This window comes from Microcaecilia unicolor, chromosome 1 (genome assembly GCF_901765095.1).
Source record: "Microcaecilia unicolor chromosome 1, aMicUni1.1, whole genome shotgun sequence".
NCBI classification, from domain to species: Eukaryota; Metazoa; Chordata; class Amphibia; order Gymnophiona; family Siphonopidae; genus Microcaecilia; species Microcaecilia unicolor.
Genome location: NC_044031.1, coordinates 531,318,714 through 531,335,076, shown reverse-complemented (window position 1 = coordinate 531,335,076; position 16,363 = coordinate 531,318,714). Strand labels below are relative to the sequence as shown.

The 16,363-nt window shown below is 43.2% G+C and overlaps 1 protein-coding gene across 5 annotated transcripts in view; it reads right to left on the bottom strand.

Annotated features, from left to right (window-relative positions):
* WWP1 (WW domain containing E3 ubiquitin protein ligase 1) overlaps positions 1-16,363 on the bottom strand; it is a 258,360-nt gene that overhangs the window by 19,424 nt on the left and 222,573 nt on the right. For all 5 annotated transcript variants that reach the window (XM_030216171.1, XM_030216177.1, XM_030216185.1 and 2 more), the window contains 2 exons: positions 14,387-14,520; positions 14,154-14,294 (listed from right to left, as the gene is read on the bottom strand). In XM_030216171.1, the coding sequence (XP_030072031.1) occupies positions 14,154-14,294; positions 14,387-14,520 (275 nt within the window). The remainder of the gene's footprint in view (positions 1-14,153; positions 14,295-14,386; positions 14,521-16,363) is intronic.

The window sequence follows — 16,363 nt, the reverse complement described above, 5'->3', positions numbered from 1 at the left end:
ATTCGTTTTAAAAGTATTACCATATAACTTTCATCGAGTGTCCCCTAGTCTTAGTACTTTTTGAAAGAATAAACAATCAATTAACGTTTACCTGTTCTACTGCACTCAGGATTTTGTAGACCTCTGTCATATCCCCCTCAGCTGTCTCTTTTCCAAGCTGAAGAGTCCTAACCTCTTAAGCCTTTGCTCATATGAGAGGAGTTCTATCCCCTTAATAATTTTGGTCATCCTTCTTTGACACTTCAATTCTGCTATATCTTTTTCGTGGTATGACAACCAGAACTGCACACAATACTCAAGGTAAGGTTGCACTATGGAGCAATACAGAGGCATTACAACATTCTTTGTCTTATTTTCCATCCCTTTCCTAATAATTCCTATCATTCTGTTTGCTTTTTTGGCTACCCAGGCCAGGAGCAACCCAGTCAAAGAAAGATGCAAGAGTTTCTAATAATACAAAGTCAGGTTGGCCAGCACAATTGTGGACTAGTTCAAGCAGTGGTGTGAAGTGAAGGTATGAAGTGAGGATCAAGTCACTGTTAGAGGAATGCCAACTCCACTGGGTTCAAAGGCGCAGAAAAACCAAAACTGTGTAGAATTTCTGATGGATTCAGTTCTTTTGAGGTAGCAAGCAAGGACCTTTTTGTAGTCCAGAATGTTGAAGGACCTTTGACCAATGGCATAACCATTGGACTTAGGGATCCCTACTGGCCATAAGAAGAATGCCACAATTCTGGGTGGACCTAAGCCTCAACAGCTACTACTACTACTTATCATTTCTATAGCACTATTAGACGTACGCAGCGCTGTACACTTGAACATGAAGAGACAGTCCCTGCTCGTCAGAGCTTACAAGCTAAAGAGGTCCTCCTCTGGTGGAAAGAACACTCCCCTACGTTTGGCAGTACTCTCCAAGGGGCAACTCCGTGCTAGCCTCCCCTCCCCACAACATGCTTGGTTTTTGCCAACTGCTGAGCATAAGAGTGTTCTAGCCATCGGAGAATGACCTATTCAGCTGGCAGGACTTGGGGAACTCCACCAGCTCAAGTATTTATATTTTGAGGTGGGAGTCACTGGGGGGGGGGGGGCAGGGGTGGAGGAAAAATGTTGTGACCACCCAAAATTGCACATCTGGCTACACCTCTGCTTCTGATGATTTTTATGAGGATTAGCATAAAAGGTAGGGAATACTATTTCTTCATTGATGTGACATAGAAGAAGTAGAAAGAATTATCAATGCTGTGATAACGGTAACTCAGGCTTGAGATGACTTCTTCTTCTACCCAAGGTAACAAGACCTAGATAAAGCACCTTTCACTAGCTCAAAAAGTGGATTCATAAGAGATTGCAAGGACAATGCTGAGGTCCCATAGTACAGGAGGTTTCTGCAATGGTGGCTTAACATACAGAAGTTCCCTTTGAGAAATGAGAAGACACTATGAAGCCAGGACCCTAACAGGGGCATGATAGGCTGAGAGAGCCCCAAGATGAACTGATGAAGGATCTCTGCCATTCCAGCTGATAAAGCTGATGCATGTAATGCAGTATGGTATCAGGACATCAAATGGGGTCATGGCTCTTTACAAAACACCAGATGGAGAACCTTTTCCATTTGAAGGTGTAGATATGCCTGATTGTTTCCTTGTAGCAAGGCAGTTTCCACACTGTCAGGGGTAGGGATCTGAAATTTAGAAATAAGAGAGTGCTTTGTTTTATGTAACTAGCAAAGAAAACATGTGAAGCTTGCAAGGGTGAAGAACTGCAAGTTTTTAAGAAAAAGGACCCAGTTCTAATAAGGCCAGTAGGGCACTCTGACAATCGATGTACTACATGGAGTGGAGGAGTGGCCTAGTGGTTAGAGAACTGGTCTTGCAATCCAGAGGTGGCTGGTTCAAATCCCACTGCTGCTCCTTGTGATCTTGGGAAAGTCACTTAACCCTCCATTGCCTCAGGTACAAACAGAGAAATATCCAGTGTACCTGAATGTAACTCACCTTGAGCTACTACTGAAAAACGTGTGAGCAAAATCTAAATAAAATAAATAAATGCACCTCTGCTGGAACTTGTGCAAGGTCTTTTCTATTAGAGGAATTAAGTAAAAACAGAGTAAGGAGCAAGTCAGGTATGTGGTGCTCTAGTTATATTTCTGGTTGGGAGGTCAATCAGGTCGACATATATCCTGGGACTTCACCATAGATAATCTTGTGGACCAAGGTGCAGATTTTGAATGTGATACGTTCCTTGACTGGGAGCCAGTGCAGTTTTTCTTGAAGGGGTTTGGCACTTTCGAAACGTGATTTACCGAATATCAACCTGGCTGCCGTGTTTTGGGCTGTCTGGAGTTTATGAAATGTTCTTTACATCCCGCATACATTCCCATTGCAGTAATCAGCGTGGCTCATTACCATATCGTAAAGTTTTCCTTGGGAAAAAAGGTTTTATACGTTTAAGCTTCCACACTGAATGAAACATTTTCTTTATAGTGGAGTTTACTTGGCTCTCAAGAGTGAGATTGCAATCAATTGTAACGCCTAGTATTTTGAGGCTGTCTGAGATAGGGAGGGTGTGATCTGGGGTGTTTAAGGTTGTGGGTTTATAATTATTATGTTGGGATGAGAGGATGAGGCAGTGTGTTTTTTCAGTGCTTAATTTCAATTGGAATGAGTTTGCCCATGAGTCAATGATGTCCAAACCGCACTTGATTTCATTGGTGATTTCTGTTAGATCGTGTTTGAAAGGGATGTAGATTGTGACGTCATCTGCATATATGAACGGGTGAAGGTTTTAGTTGGATAGGGATTTGGCCAAGGGGGTCATCATTATATTGAATAGTATCGGTGAAAGTGGAGATCCTTGCGGTACTCCGCAGTCTGCTTTTCATGGTGATTATATGTTTGGTTTTGGTATGTTCTGGTGTTTAGGAAACCCTTGAACCAATTAAGTGTATTTCCTCCAATCCCGAAATGGTCTAGGAGGCGTAATAGTATGTTGTGATTTACCATGTCGAATGCACTCGACATGTCGAATTGGAGGAGAAGTATGTTTTTACCTGTGGCAATTTCGTGCTTGAATTTGGCCAGAAGAGTGACTAGTACAGTTTCTGTGCTATGGGAAGGACGGAATCCTGATTGTGATTCATGCAATAGTGAGAACTTGTCCAGGTATTCCATGAGCTGTTTTGTCACCATACTCTCCATCAATTTGACTACTAGTGGGATGGATGCAACTGGGCGATAATTGGTAAGGTCATTTATTTTTTTTCATTGTGTCTTTTGGTAGTGGGGTGCGTAGTATGTTGCCATGTTCCTTGGGGAAGAGACCTTGTTGGAGATTACAGTTTAGATAGGATGTGAGGTCGTCAATGAAGCGATTGGGTGCTGATTTAAGTAAATAACTGGGGCAGGTGTCCAGTTTACAATGAGTAGTGGAGAAATGTTAAGTAGTAGTAATAGTAGTAGTAGTAACCGATTCAGTGGAGAGAAGAGCAAATTTTGACCAGGTGCGGTCTGAGGGGTATTCTTCGTAGTTTGTCCAGTAGGTTGAAGAATTGTTCGATATCGGTGTTCTGTTGCGGATGTGTATTGCGTAGTTTTATTATTTTTTCCTTGAAGTAGTTGGCAAGATCATCTGAAGATGGAATATTTATGTTGGTTGTAGTGATAGGAATGCTACCTAGGAGCGTGTTTACAAGTTGGTATAATTTTTTCAGGTCTTTGTAGTCTGGTCCTATTTTGGTTTTGTAGTAGGATCTTTTGGATTGTCTTATTGCATATTTGTATTTTCTTTGTGTTTGTTTCCATGCATTAAGTGTGTGCTCATCTTTTATTTTTTTCCATGCTCGTTCGAGTTTTCTGGTTTGTGTTTTGAGTTTTTTAGTTCGTCATTGAACCATGGGGTCACATTCTGTCTACGTGATGTTCTGGTTCTTAGGGGTGTTATCTTGTCTAGTACGCTCTTGCATCCTTCATCCCAGTCAGAGAGGTAATGTGTGGAATCTTTTTGAGCGTTCCATTCATTGTCATATATCTGTTGCCAGAATTCTGTTGGGTCAATTTTGCCTCTTGTGCTGCAGGTTGTTTGGTCTGGTGCAAATTATGCAAATTGGCTGACTAATTCCTCAATATTTTATCTCTGCTGATGGAGTTTTTCTGCCTGCTCCTGCTGGATGTGAACCAGATGATTATGTTGTTCCTTGTTCATCTATACTGCTGTTATGGGTTCTCTGTCTTAAAATTATGAATAAGCTTTCATTGTGTCAGCATACTACATGGAACAATAAGTTATGTTGTTTTGGTGTTCAGATTCTATGCAGATGACATACAATTTTTGATACCTCTGGTTAATGGTATTCAGGAAACATTTGCAAAATTGAGCTTGATTTTACAGTCAACTGATCGTTGGATATCTGTGAACAGTCTGAAATTCAACAACAATAAGACACAGATTCTGTTACTGAAAACGTACTAATCAGATGATGTCTCAACATGTTTCAATTTAATAGTGAATCTATCCCTATTGCTTGAAATCTGAGAAATTTAGGTGTGATGCTTGATGAAAGTTTGACAATGAAAGCTCATATAGATCCTTTGATTAGGCACAATGGGTTAAGTGACAAAATCTAGATTGTCAGATTCAAATCAGTTCTTGATGAAGCCAGCTTGATCCCTGTGAATAAGGGTATGTACATATTTTTGAAGTCTAATACACAGTAGTTTTGCATGGATTTTATAGTCTATGTTCAAAAGTGAAATAGGATGGGGGTTGGTATGATTTACAGGATGTGGAATGGGAGGAGTGGGTGTATCCAAAGCAGAAACAAGTACAGTATTATTGGGAAAGACAGCCTCATCCACAGACTCTGATAATGGTGGATGAGAGGAGAGATGACAAAGTGTGCAGAGGTCAACAGCCTGAAGATTCTGAAATGTGATGATGAGACTGGGAGGGTGTTTAAGGTCATCCTGGATCCTCCATGATACTGATTTATAATTACTTTCTGCATTGATGAAAAGCACATTGTTTCCAAGTTTATTAAAATTTTGTTACCCTGCTCTACGGGAATGATTTCAGAGCAGTTACAGAATTAAAAAAAAAGGAAGTACTGAGACACAGAATTGACATAACATGCACAGTAGGGCAGAGGGAAAGAACCACAATGTTTGATAGGATAGAGAAAAAGATAAAGGGATGCTACACATGCTCTTGAGGACTCCTCAATGGCTCACTGATAGAAATCTCTAGACCTTTTTTTGAGTGGTAGTGTGAGTAGCTGTGTGAAACACTGCCATAAATAACTTCCACTGCACTGTGAAAAGCAATCTGTGTATTGGTCCAAAATCGTGCTCCCTCTTACAACTAAGAAATTAAATCTTCCATTAGCGGTGCATTGCACCTCACATAATCATGCATTCGATGATTTAAGATGTTGGGTGATTCAACGTGTTTATCCACAGAAACGAGAAGGGGACTATAGAACACTTCTCTTGCAGAAGAGCAGAGATGAATATTCCACTTTAATACGATAGAACCCATGGGTCTAAACACGCGGATAGAATGGAGCCACTTTCTGTGATTGGCTCTGCCTCAGGACAGCGTCTGACGTCAGGGAGAATAGGAGGTTTAAATACAGTTCGCAGTTCAATAGTCGGTGTTGTCGGTTAACTAAGCTGGAGAAACTTTTGTTAAATGCAAGAAGCAAGTGTTGGATGGGTATTCCACGAAAGATTGATTAGACAGGTATTATTTAGCCTGTTCATGTCTCCACAGCTGATCCCCATGCGGACCCTGAAGCAGCTACAGGCTGTCAAATAGCACAGCGAAACGCTGCCCATCGTCGGTCGGGGGAAACTGGAATGAGGCAACCGTGGATTTCAACTGATAATCCAACACAAGCTCTTTTTTGCTTGATTAACACTTATGATGTGGTGTATGCAGACTGTGAGTTAGCTGAAGCAGTGCAGCAACCTTTGAAGAGGCAGGATCAAAGAGAAAGATGCCCAGAAAAGCAGTTGTGTTCTGCATGCACTTGTGACACAAGGGAGGTTTTTTGCCTATGATAAAGATCATATCCCTTTAAGACTAAGAAATTGGTCAACGGGATTGACTAGTGGCCAGTGGTATCATAATAGACCCAGGCAGTTTGAGACTTTTTCCTCCTCGATTGTCACAATTGATAAAAGAGGGAGCACGATTTTGCACCAATACGCAGATTGCTTTTTTTACAGTGCAGTGGAAGTTATCACCGATAGCCAGGGATATTAAGAGAACACATTGGTAAATAAATGAGTCTTAAGATATGTCTTGACTTTAGCCAAGGAGAGCTGTAACCGAAGTGAAACTGGAAGAGAGTTCCAAAGTTTAGGACCTTGACCGGAAAAGACAGCATGCTGCCTATGTTCGTGAATAATTTCGTGGTAACTGGGGATAACTGACTGAGTTGTGCTAACTGGGGAGACCTGGCTGGACAGCAAGGGGTAAGGAGGCATGAAAGGTAAAGGTTCACCAGAAGTCAAGGTCTTAAATACTAGGAGAAAGATCTTGTGGGAAATTAGGTATGTGATTGAGAGCAAGTGCACATCTTTAAGATGAGGGGTAACATGATCATACTTATGCAGTGTTTTGGATTATTTGTAATCAACAAAGTTCTTTTGTCCCTAATCATTTATAGAGTGAATTACAATAGTTTAACTGTAATAACTAAAGAATGGACTAGTATGTTAAGGGCAGATGGATAGATCACTGTATGAACTGAATGGATCAAACATAATTTATAGAAGGCCTTTTGGACTACTTGTGAGATTTGGGGTTTAGCTGCAACTTTTGCAAGATTTTTGAAGTAAAGGTATTTGCATACTTTCACTTTGAAAATACATAAAAAGTCAGGAATTAAAGCAAGATTCAAAAACAATTTCTCTTAACGAATTATTATCCTTTATATTTATGTTTATTCATCACTTGATATACCACCCAATGAATAGACTTTCTGAGCGCTTTACAAAACATTAAAGATACAATAAAAAGTCAAACAGGGAAATACATCAGCTAACAGGACAGCAAAATCAGAAGAATAGTTTAACAGAGCAACAGAATCAACCAAGGTCTCCCACCTGTCTCTCCAGAGAGTGCAAATGAGTGATATAGGGGGACCGAAAAATTCTTTTTTAATGCAATGCACCTTGGAACAAGAAAGTCTTAAGTTTCTTCTTAAATATCTCAAGGGAGGACTCCAATCTGAGAGCAAGGGGAAGAGCATTCCAAACTGATGAACCAGTATTAGAAACGTAAGATTTAAAGGTTAAGTTTTCATCTAGTTGTACCCCCAAAACCTTCACAGAGGTGCTAATGTGAAGCGGAGAACCACCTTCCATGATGGCAGCAGAAAGGCTTGCACCAGTTGTATGAGTCAACAAATCCCCCTGGGATTTGCCAGGGTTCAGTTTCAGCCTATCAGTAGTCAGCCTCTGTACGACTGTATCAAGTTTGATATTCAAATCAGCTATTTCCTGAATGTTACTACATCTAGAGTTCCAAGAATTTGTATGTCATCAGCACACACAAAGGGTGTACTGACTGTATAACAGTGAATAATGGAGCCATTAAGATATTAAATAAAATTGAGAAACAGCACAGGGGAGACTAAATGACTGAGATGTGGAATCCTGCTACAGTACAGTATTAGTATGCCCCGAAAGGCAAGAGCAAAGCCAACTAAGGACAATGCCTAATATGGCTATCTCCTGTAACCTATCTAGTAAAAGGTCATGGCTAACCAAATCAAAGGCTGTGTATAAGTCCAAAAAGATTAATATCACAATCTTATCCTGTTCAAATACCTAAGAAAGCTGTTTCGGTACTGAGAGATCTCCTAAATCCAGTCTGAGGAAATCCTCTAACACAAGGAGATTCTACAATTTTGGAAATAAACAGAAGGTTGGAGACTGGATGAAGACTGGCAGTACATGGAGTGTTAAGGGAAGCATCTTTGATAGCTGGATGAATAACAGTTTTCTTCCAGTTGGTGGGGACATAACCCTGCTGCAGACTAGCGGTAATCATTGTGAGGAAGTGAATGATACATACCTGTAGCAGGTGTTCTCCGAGGACAGCAGGCTGATTGTTCTCACGACTGGGTGACGTCCGCGGCAGCCCCCACCAACCGGAAGAAGCTTCGCGGGCAGTCCGCACGCAGGGCACGCCCACCGCGCATGCGCGGCCGTCTTCCCGCCCGTGCTTGACCGTTCCCGCCAGTTGAATGACAAGCAAAAGATGAAAACGCAACTCCAAAGGGGAGGAGGGAGGGTAGGTGAGAACAATCAGCCTGCTGTCCTCGGAGAACACCTGCTACAGGTATGTATCATTCACTTTCTCCGAGGACAAGCAGGCTGCTTGTTCTCACGACTGGGGTATCCCTAGCTCTCAGGCTCACTCAAAACAAGAACCCAGGTCAATTGAACCTCGCAACGGCGAGGATACAACAGAAAATTGACCTACGAAGAACAACTAACTGAGAGTGCAGCCTCGGACCAGAATAAATTCGGGTCCTGGAGGGTGGAGTTGGATTTACACCCCAAACAGATTCTGCAGCACCGACTGCCCGAACCGACTGTCGCGTCGGGTATCCTGCTGGAGGCAGTAATGCGATGTGAATGTGTGGACAGATGACCACGTCGCAGCCTTGCAGATCTCTTCAATAGTGGCTGACTTCAAGTGGGCCACTGACGCTGCCATGGCTCTAACACTATGAGCCGTGACATGACCCTCAAGAGCCAGCCCAGCCTGGGCGTAAGTGAAGGAAATGCAATCTGCTAGCCAATTGGAGATGGTGCGTTTCCCGACAGCGACCCTAACCTGTTAGGGTCGAAAGAAATAAACAATTGGGTGGACTGTCTGTGGGGCTGTGTCCGCTCCAGATAGAAGGCCAATGCTCTCTTGCAGTCCAATGTGTGCAACTGACGTTCAGCAGGGCGGGTATGCGGCCTGGGGAAGAATGTTGGCAAGACAATTGGCTGGTTAAGATGGAACTCCGACACCACCTTCGGCAGGAACTTTGGGTGGGTGCGGAGCACTACTCTGTTGTGATGAAATTTGGTATATGGAGCATGAGCTACCAGGGCTTGAAGCTCACTGACCCTTTGAGCTGAAGTAACTGCCACCAAGAAAATGACCTTCCAGGTCAAGTACTTCAGATGGCAGGTATTCAGTGGCTCAAAAGGAGGTTTCATCAGCTGGGTGAGGACGACGTTGAGATCCCATGACACTGCAGGAGGCTTGATAGGGGGCTTTGATAAAAGCAAGCCTCTCATGAATCGAACGACTAAAGGCTCTCCAGAGATGGCTTTACCTTGCACACGATAATGGTAAGCACTAATCGCACTAAGGTGATTCCTTACTGAGTTGGTCTTGAGGCCAGACTCTGATAAGTGCAGAAGGTATTCAAGCAGGTTCTGTGCAGGGCAAGAACGAGGTTCTAGGGCCTTGCTCTCACACCAAACGACAAACCTCCTCCACTTGAAAAAGTAACTCTTTTTAGTGGAATCCTTCCTAGAGGCAAGCAAGACACGGGAGACACCCTCAGACAGACCCAACGAAGCGAAGTCTACGCCCTCAACATCCAGGCCGTGAGAGCCAGAGACTGAAGGTTGGGGTGCAGCAGCGCTCCGTCGTTCTGCGAGATGAGAGTCGGAAAACACTCCAATCTCCACGGTTCTGCGGAGGACAACTCCAGAAGAAGAGGGAACCAGATCTGACGGGGCCAAAAAGGCGCTATCAGAATCATGGTGCCGTGGTCTTGCTTGAGCTTCAGTAAGGTCTTCCCCACCAAAGGTATGGGAGGATAAGCATACAGGAGGCCGGTCCCCCAATGGAGGAGAAAGGCATCTGACGCTAGCCTGCCGCGTGCCTGTAGTCTGGAACAGAACAGAGGCAGCTTGTGGTTGGTCTGAGAGGCGAAAAGGTCCACTGAGGGGGTGCCCCACTCTCGGAAGATCTTGCGTACCACTCTGGAATGAAGCAACCACTCGTGCGGTTGCATGACTCTGCTCAGTCTGTCGGCCAGACTGTTGTTTACACCTGCCAGGTATGTGGCTTGGAGGAGCATGCCGAACTGGCAAGCCCAGCGCCACATCCCGACGGCTTCCTGACACAAGGGGCGAGATCCGGTGCCCCCCTGCTTGTTGGTGTAATACATTGCAACCTGATTGTCTGTCCGAATTTGGATAATTTGGTAGGACAGCCGATCTCTGAAAGCCTTCAGTGCGTTCCAGATCGCTCGGAGCTCCAGGAGGTTGATCTGCAGATCCTTTTCCTGGAGGGACCACAGACCCTGGGTGTGAAGCCCATCGACATGAGCTCCCCACCCCAGGCGAGATGCATCCGTCGTCAGCACTTTCGTGGGCTGCGGAATTTGGAATGGACGTCCCAGGGTCAAATTGGTCCGAATAGTCCACCAGAGCAGTGAAGTGAGGCAACTGGTGGAGAGGCGGATGATATCTTCTAGATTCCCGGTGGCTTGAAACCACTGGGAAGCTAGGGTCCATTGAGCAGATCTCATGTGAAGACGAGCCATGGGAGTCACATGAACTGTGGAGGCCATATGACCCAGAAGTCTCAACATCTGCCGAGCTGTGACCTGCTGAGACGCTCTGGTTTGCGAAGCCAGGGACAGGAGGTTGTTGGCCCTCGCTTCGGGAAGGAAGGCCTGAGCCGTCTGGGTATTCAGCAGAGCTCCTATGAATTCCAGAGACTGGGTTGGCTGGAGATGGGACTTTGGGTAATTTATCACAAACCCCAGCAGCTCCAGGAGTTGGATAGTGCACTGCATGGACCGGAGGGCTCCTGCCTCTGAGGTGTTCTTGACCAGCCAATCGTCGAGATATGGGAACACGTGCACTCCCAGCTTGCGTAGGTACGCCGCTACCACCACGAGGCACTTCGTAAACACTCGTGAGGCAGAGGCGAGCCCAAAGGGCAGCACACAATACTGAAAGTGCCGTGCGCCCAGGCGGAATCTGAGATACTGTCTGTGAGCTGGCAGTATCGGGATGTGAGTGTATGCGTCCTTTAAATCCAGGGAACATAGCCAATCGTTTTTCTGAATCATTGGCAGAAGGGTGCACAAGGAAAGCATCCTGAACTTTTCTTTGACCAGGAATTTGTTCAGGCCTCTCAGGTCTAGGATGGGACGCATCCCCCCTGTTTTCTTTTCCACAAGGAAGTACCTGGAATAGAATCCCTGCCCTTCCTGCCCGGGTGGTACGGGCTCGACCGCATTGGCGCTGAGAAGGGCGGAGAGTTCCTCTGCAAGTACCTGCTTGTGATGGGAGCTGAAGGATTGAGCTCCCGGAGGACAATTTGGTGGAAGGGCGGCCAAATTCAGGGCGTATCCGCACCGCACTATTTGGAGAACCCACTGGTCGGAGGTTATGAGAGGCCACCTTTGGTGAAAAAATTTTAACCTCCCTCCGACCGGCAGATCGTCCGGTACGGACACTTTGAGGGCGGCTATGTTCCCGTGGATCCAGTCAAAAGCCCGTCCCCGGCTTTTGTTGTGGAGGCGCAGGGGGCTGCTTGGGTGTCGGTCTGCGAGATCGGCCGGCCGCACCGACCGCACTTCTTAAATCCACTCGGGACCTTCGAGGACATCGACGGAAAAATCGCGTCGGCGAAGTTAAAGTCGTTGATGGTGGCGGAAAATCACACCTCGAAAAAAGAAATCGACGCCCCCGCTAGAAAACGAGGGAAAAGAGCGCGTGCTCTCTCTCTTTTTTTTTTTTTAAAAAGAAAAAAGTTGTCTGGAGCGCGCGTCAACAGAAAACAAAATTAACAAATTCGCGTAAACACGACGGTCTTTTTCCGGGGCTGCTAAGAGAGAGCGGCGACGGCACGACTCTCTCCAGGCGCGGAAAAGAAAAGACTGGCGGGAACGGTCACGCACGGGCGGGAAGACGGCCGCGCATGCGCGGTGGGCGTGCCCTGCGTGCGGACCGCCCGTGAAGCTTCTTCCGGTTGGTGGGGGCTGCCGCGGACGTCACCCAGTCGTGAGAACAAGCAGCCTGCTTGTCCTCGGAGAATGAAAAATACAAGAGTGGTAGAGAAGTGCTTGAAAAAGCAGGACGGAATAGGGTCATGAGGAGCTGCAGTACTCCTAACAGTACCAAGAGTTCTAATAACAGCAGCCACAGATTAAAGGATGAAAACCTACTAGTCATGGAGCCACGCAGAAGAAAAGAAGGCTGGATAGCTGGAGTGGCTGCTTTGATATATAAAGTCTGACAACCTTATCAGAGAAGTAATCAGCAATATCATCAGCTGTGAACGAATTATCAGGATCATCCAAAAGGTTAGAGTTAGCAGTCAAGTACACAAGATACTGTACAGTTTAGCAGAATGTGGTGCAGCAATTATGTTTGGAGAAGTAGTCCTTTTTAGCAGTCTGAACTGATGTCTTATATAAGTATGCCAAGTTTTTATAGGCATTCAAAGCAGAGATGGTATGACTTTCTCCACATATGCTTTTTATGTTGAAGCTGGTGCTTAAGTAATAGAAGAGACTGATCATACCAAGGATTAGATCTAACTTTCCTGGAGGTGGAGCCAACCACTAAAATGAATTTGAAATGAATTTTTCGTAGTGCTGGAATAACCAGCAAACCCGCATTCATAGATCTCAAAGATCTGGCTGGTTGCTAAACCTTGAGATTGTTCACAAGTAATGGTCAGATTCCAACTTCAAGGCTTTATGAATTAACAGACATACTGTACTTTAAACTGAATTCTCATCTCCACTGGTAACCAGTGGAAATCTTTCAGAATTGGGAAGATGTGTGCAGGTCCCAAGAACTATTTGAATCAGATTTACATAAGAATAGTCAGACTGGGTCAGACTACTTCCAACAGTGGCCAATCCAGGTCACAATTACCTGGCAGGAAAAGGTTCACTTATACATTAAAATTACAAATTATTTAGCTGCATAATTTATATATTTGCAGCTTTGCTGTGGTCTTTTGTTATGTAAAATAGCTTTCTTTTTCCCTTTCCTTATCTTGGCTCCCTTTGAGCTCCTCCTTGTGAGCTACTTATAGCATGGATTATATTATTTTTCCCCTCATTGTTTTTCTTGAAAATATTGAATTTATTAGTATATTAGTAAAGTGTCTCTATAAAAATAAACAAGATCATATAGAGGCATGACTTTGAGAATAATTTATTACATAACTGTGGGTGTGTGTGTGGGTGGGAGGGGTGCCCTGTAATGGTAGTATTGTGGTCAGGGGTGAGAGGAACATGGATGTTTATAAAGGGGTATAGGTGGTTTATGTGAAGTATATAATTTGCAGGATGGGGGAGTATGTGTGTTGAGGAGAAGAATAGGTGGAGGGCAGGGAGTCTGTGCATTTTGGGGAGCGATTGTGATGTGGTAAGTGTGTATATATGGGGATTTGGCTGTGTGTGTGTATGGGTGTGGGGGTAGCAGATGTATGGTGAATTTGGGTGGGTGTGCATGTATGGCTGTGTATGTGTGTATAGGCAGGAGTGGGAGCTTAAACATGAAGGTGTATGGATGTAGGACGGTTTGTGTTTTAAGTCTGCTATACAACTCTTTGCCATCAGAGAAAAAGGTGTGAGCAAAATCTAAATAAATAAATAAATACAATTTCAAAGGACAGAGCAATTCATGACTTATGTGGTTTGACAGAAGTTATGGTTCTAAGAGTATAGGAATATGTTGATTGTGGGGTGTGGGTGTGTAGAGCAAGCAGGCAAGCAAGTGGGTGGAGTATGTAGGATCTGTATATTATGTGGCTAGAGGAATGGCTCTGAATGTGATATGTATGGGGACATGGGTATCAGAATGTGTGTTGGCATGTCATGGAGACTTTGGAAATATAGAAGCGAGAGCACTGAAAACACTTTCTGATGGCAACAGATTCCCACAGAAAGCCCTTGTGACTATTTTGTGGAGGCTCAGATTTTCTTCTTGTGAACCAAAACTTGGTGAACCTTTCTCCCTTTTCTGAAAAGTTATTGTGCTAACGAACGGGCAAATAGATATCAATGCCTTAGAAAAAAATTATATTAACAATCCACTATGTTAGAAAGCACAAAAATACAAAATGGGATCCTTTCATAGAAGGAATTGTACACATTTTCCTACCTAATGTATTCTTCCTTGTTCTCCTCAGTCACCAAAACATTTGAGCCTTCTGGTTTCAACTCGTGTGATGTAACTTTCCCCAAAATTTCCATGTCAACAGCAAAGTACATCTCTAAACCACACTCTTCAATGTTGTTGTCCCTAGAAAAAATGAATGACATTTTTAAAAATACACATAGAAAAATAAGAATTTATTGAAAGAAAGAAAGAAAAGTAGACAAGACTATACAAACCTGATCCAAATGAGAGAATTATAAAATTCAGGATCAATGGATTCCAAATCTTTAATAGTAAGTTTCTTACTCAACATGCACTTGTAGAACGGCAGAGAGAAGCCAGTGTCAATAAATTTGCCATGAAACAAGGCCTATGAAGAAGAGGGACAAAAATTAAACTTATGCTTTTGTTGAAACAAATGCCAATTTTTGAAGTTTTCAGTTCTTTAGACCCGAATATTGTATAATATATTACATTCTGAAAAATACAGTACAAATTATATTCAGTCTACTGGCTACAAGTTATAGTGAAATAACAATAATAATGCCCTAAGCAGTTATTTACTTTAGAAGAAAACAGCACCTTCTTTGTAGAGTTCAAAATTTCAAAAGAATGATGACAAGTAAGATTTGCGCTGTATTAGTACCAGTACTAAAGCAGCAGTACAGCATGTGTTTTACCAAGTTAAGAAGATTTTAGCTACTAAATTATTTTCTTGTTTTCATTCTAGCTTTTGTTTAACATTTTCACTTTCCCCTCTGAGAAAAGGGAAGGAGGATCCTGTCCCAAAAGCAGGACACTTGGTACCAAAAGAGGAAGCTCTAAGAATTAAACAAACAAACAGGCCTAGTATTTTTCTTTTAGTTGGTGTTCAAAGATCATTCTCCCATACTTGCTTCAGTCCCTTATTTGCTTTGAATATCACTTGCTGAAAGAATTTATATCAGTCTGAGGCAGACCTTTGAGATGCTAAGGTGTTGATGGTGGTGAAGACATTTGATTCCTCCTCTAGAGCAATCAGGACACCCTGATGCAGGCATTTACCAAAACACAACTATGTGGAATCATCATTAAATAAAGATTCTCTATACTGTTTTATTCGTTGGCACTGTTCTACTCTTAGGCCATCTCCACCACTTTGTTCCCTTGTCTAGATCACCTGCCTATATATTTTTACTTCCATAACTATATTACATTCCAACATGCTCTCTCTCATATATCTCACTAACACATAGCATAAAATGGAACTTCCTTTCTTAATTTTCAATGTCATTTTTAAAACTGGACTTTTATTCTTTAGCAGTTTTACTTTCAGTATTAAATTGGCTATTAAATGCAGCTCTATAATCTCAGTCACTGAGTTTTTAAATATTAGGAGAAAGCAGCTCAACAGAAGTCTCATCTCATTCACCCTCATGTATTACAATATGATTCAGCATTAAAGCCGCTGCCCATTTGGTCATTGCAGCATGCTTCTCATATGTAAAAAAAAACAACAACCCTAATTTCTATTTTTTAATTCCCTTCATAAGAATCAGCCATCTCCTGCCACACCACACACTTTTGAAATAAACTGATGGACCCTATGTAAATCACTTCTCTTTCACAGTTGTTCACCCACATCAATCAAAAACAATTTGTATTCCACAGGCACTCATTTCTTCTCATACTTAAAGGAGAGCAACATATTTCTTCTGCAGTAGCTCTCCTGTCATTTAGTTACCAACTGCATGATCTCACAGCACTTACCGGCTCAGCAGGATACATTAACATTATGTCTCTTTACCAGCATATACTATTTCCTCAAACGCTCCTTTTATAGTTAAATTTCTATTAAATTTCAAATCCTTCTCTAACAAATACATAATCATAAAAACAAATATCCACTCAATCCAAACGAACATTTGTGGAATGCTAATGCCATTTCTATCAGTACACACCAAGCAGCTCGTGCCAGAATTAGCATTTTATATGCCAGTCTTACGCATCCTGCCAATCCGAAGGCACACCTTCTTCTAAGCTCCTCCTGTTCTCAAACCATCATGCATAATATTAAAATATTTATCCAAGCTGGTCTCAGACATTTTGACTCCTATTTCCGACTTCCTTGGACACACATGCACAAGTCTCAGTCCCAGGAACTTCAAAATATCTTGTCAGGGTCTCCCGGTTATAGGCATGCTTCTACCATTCATGTGCTGGCCTTCGACCCA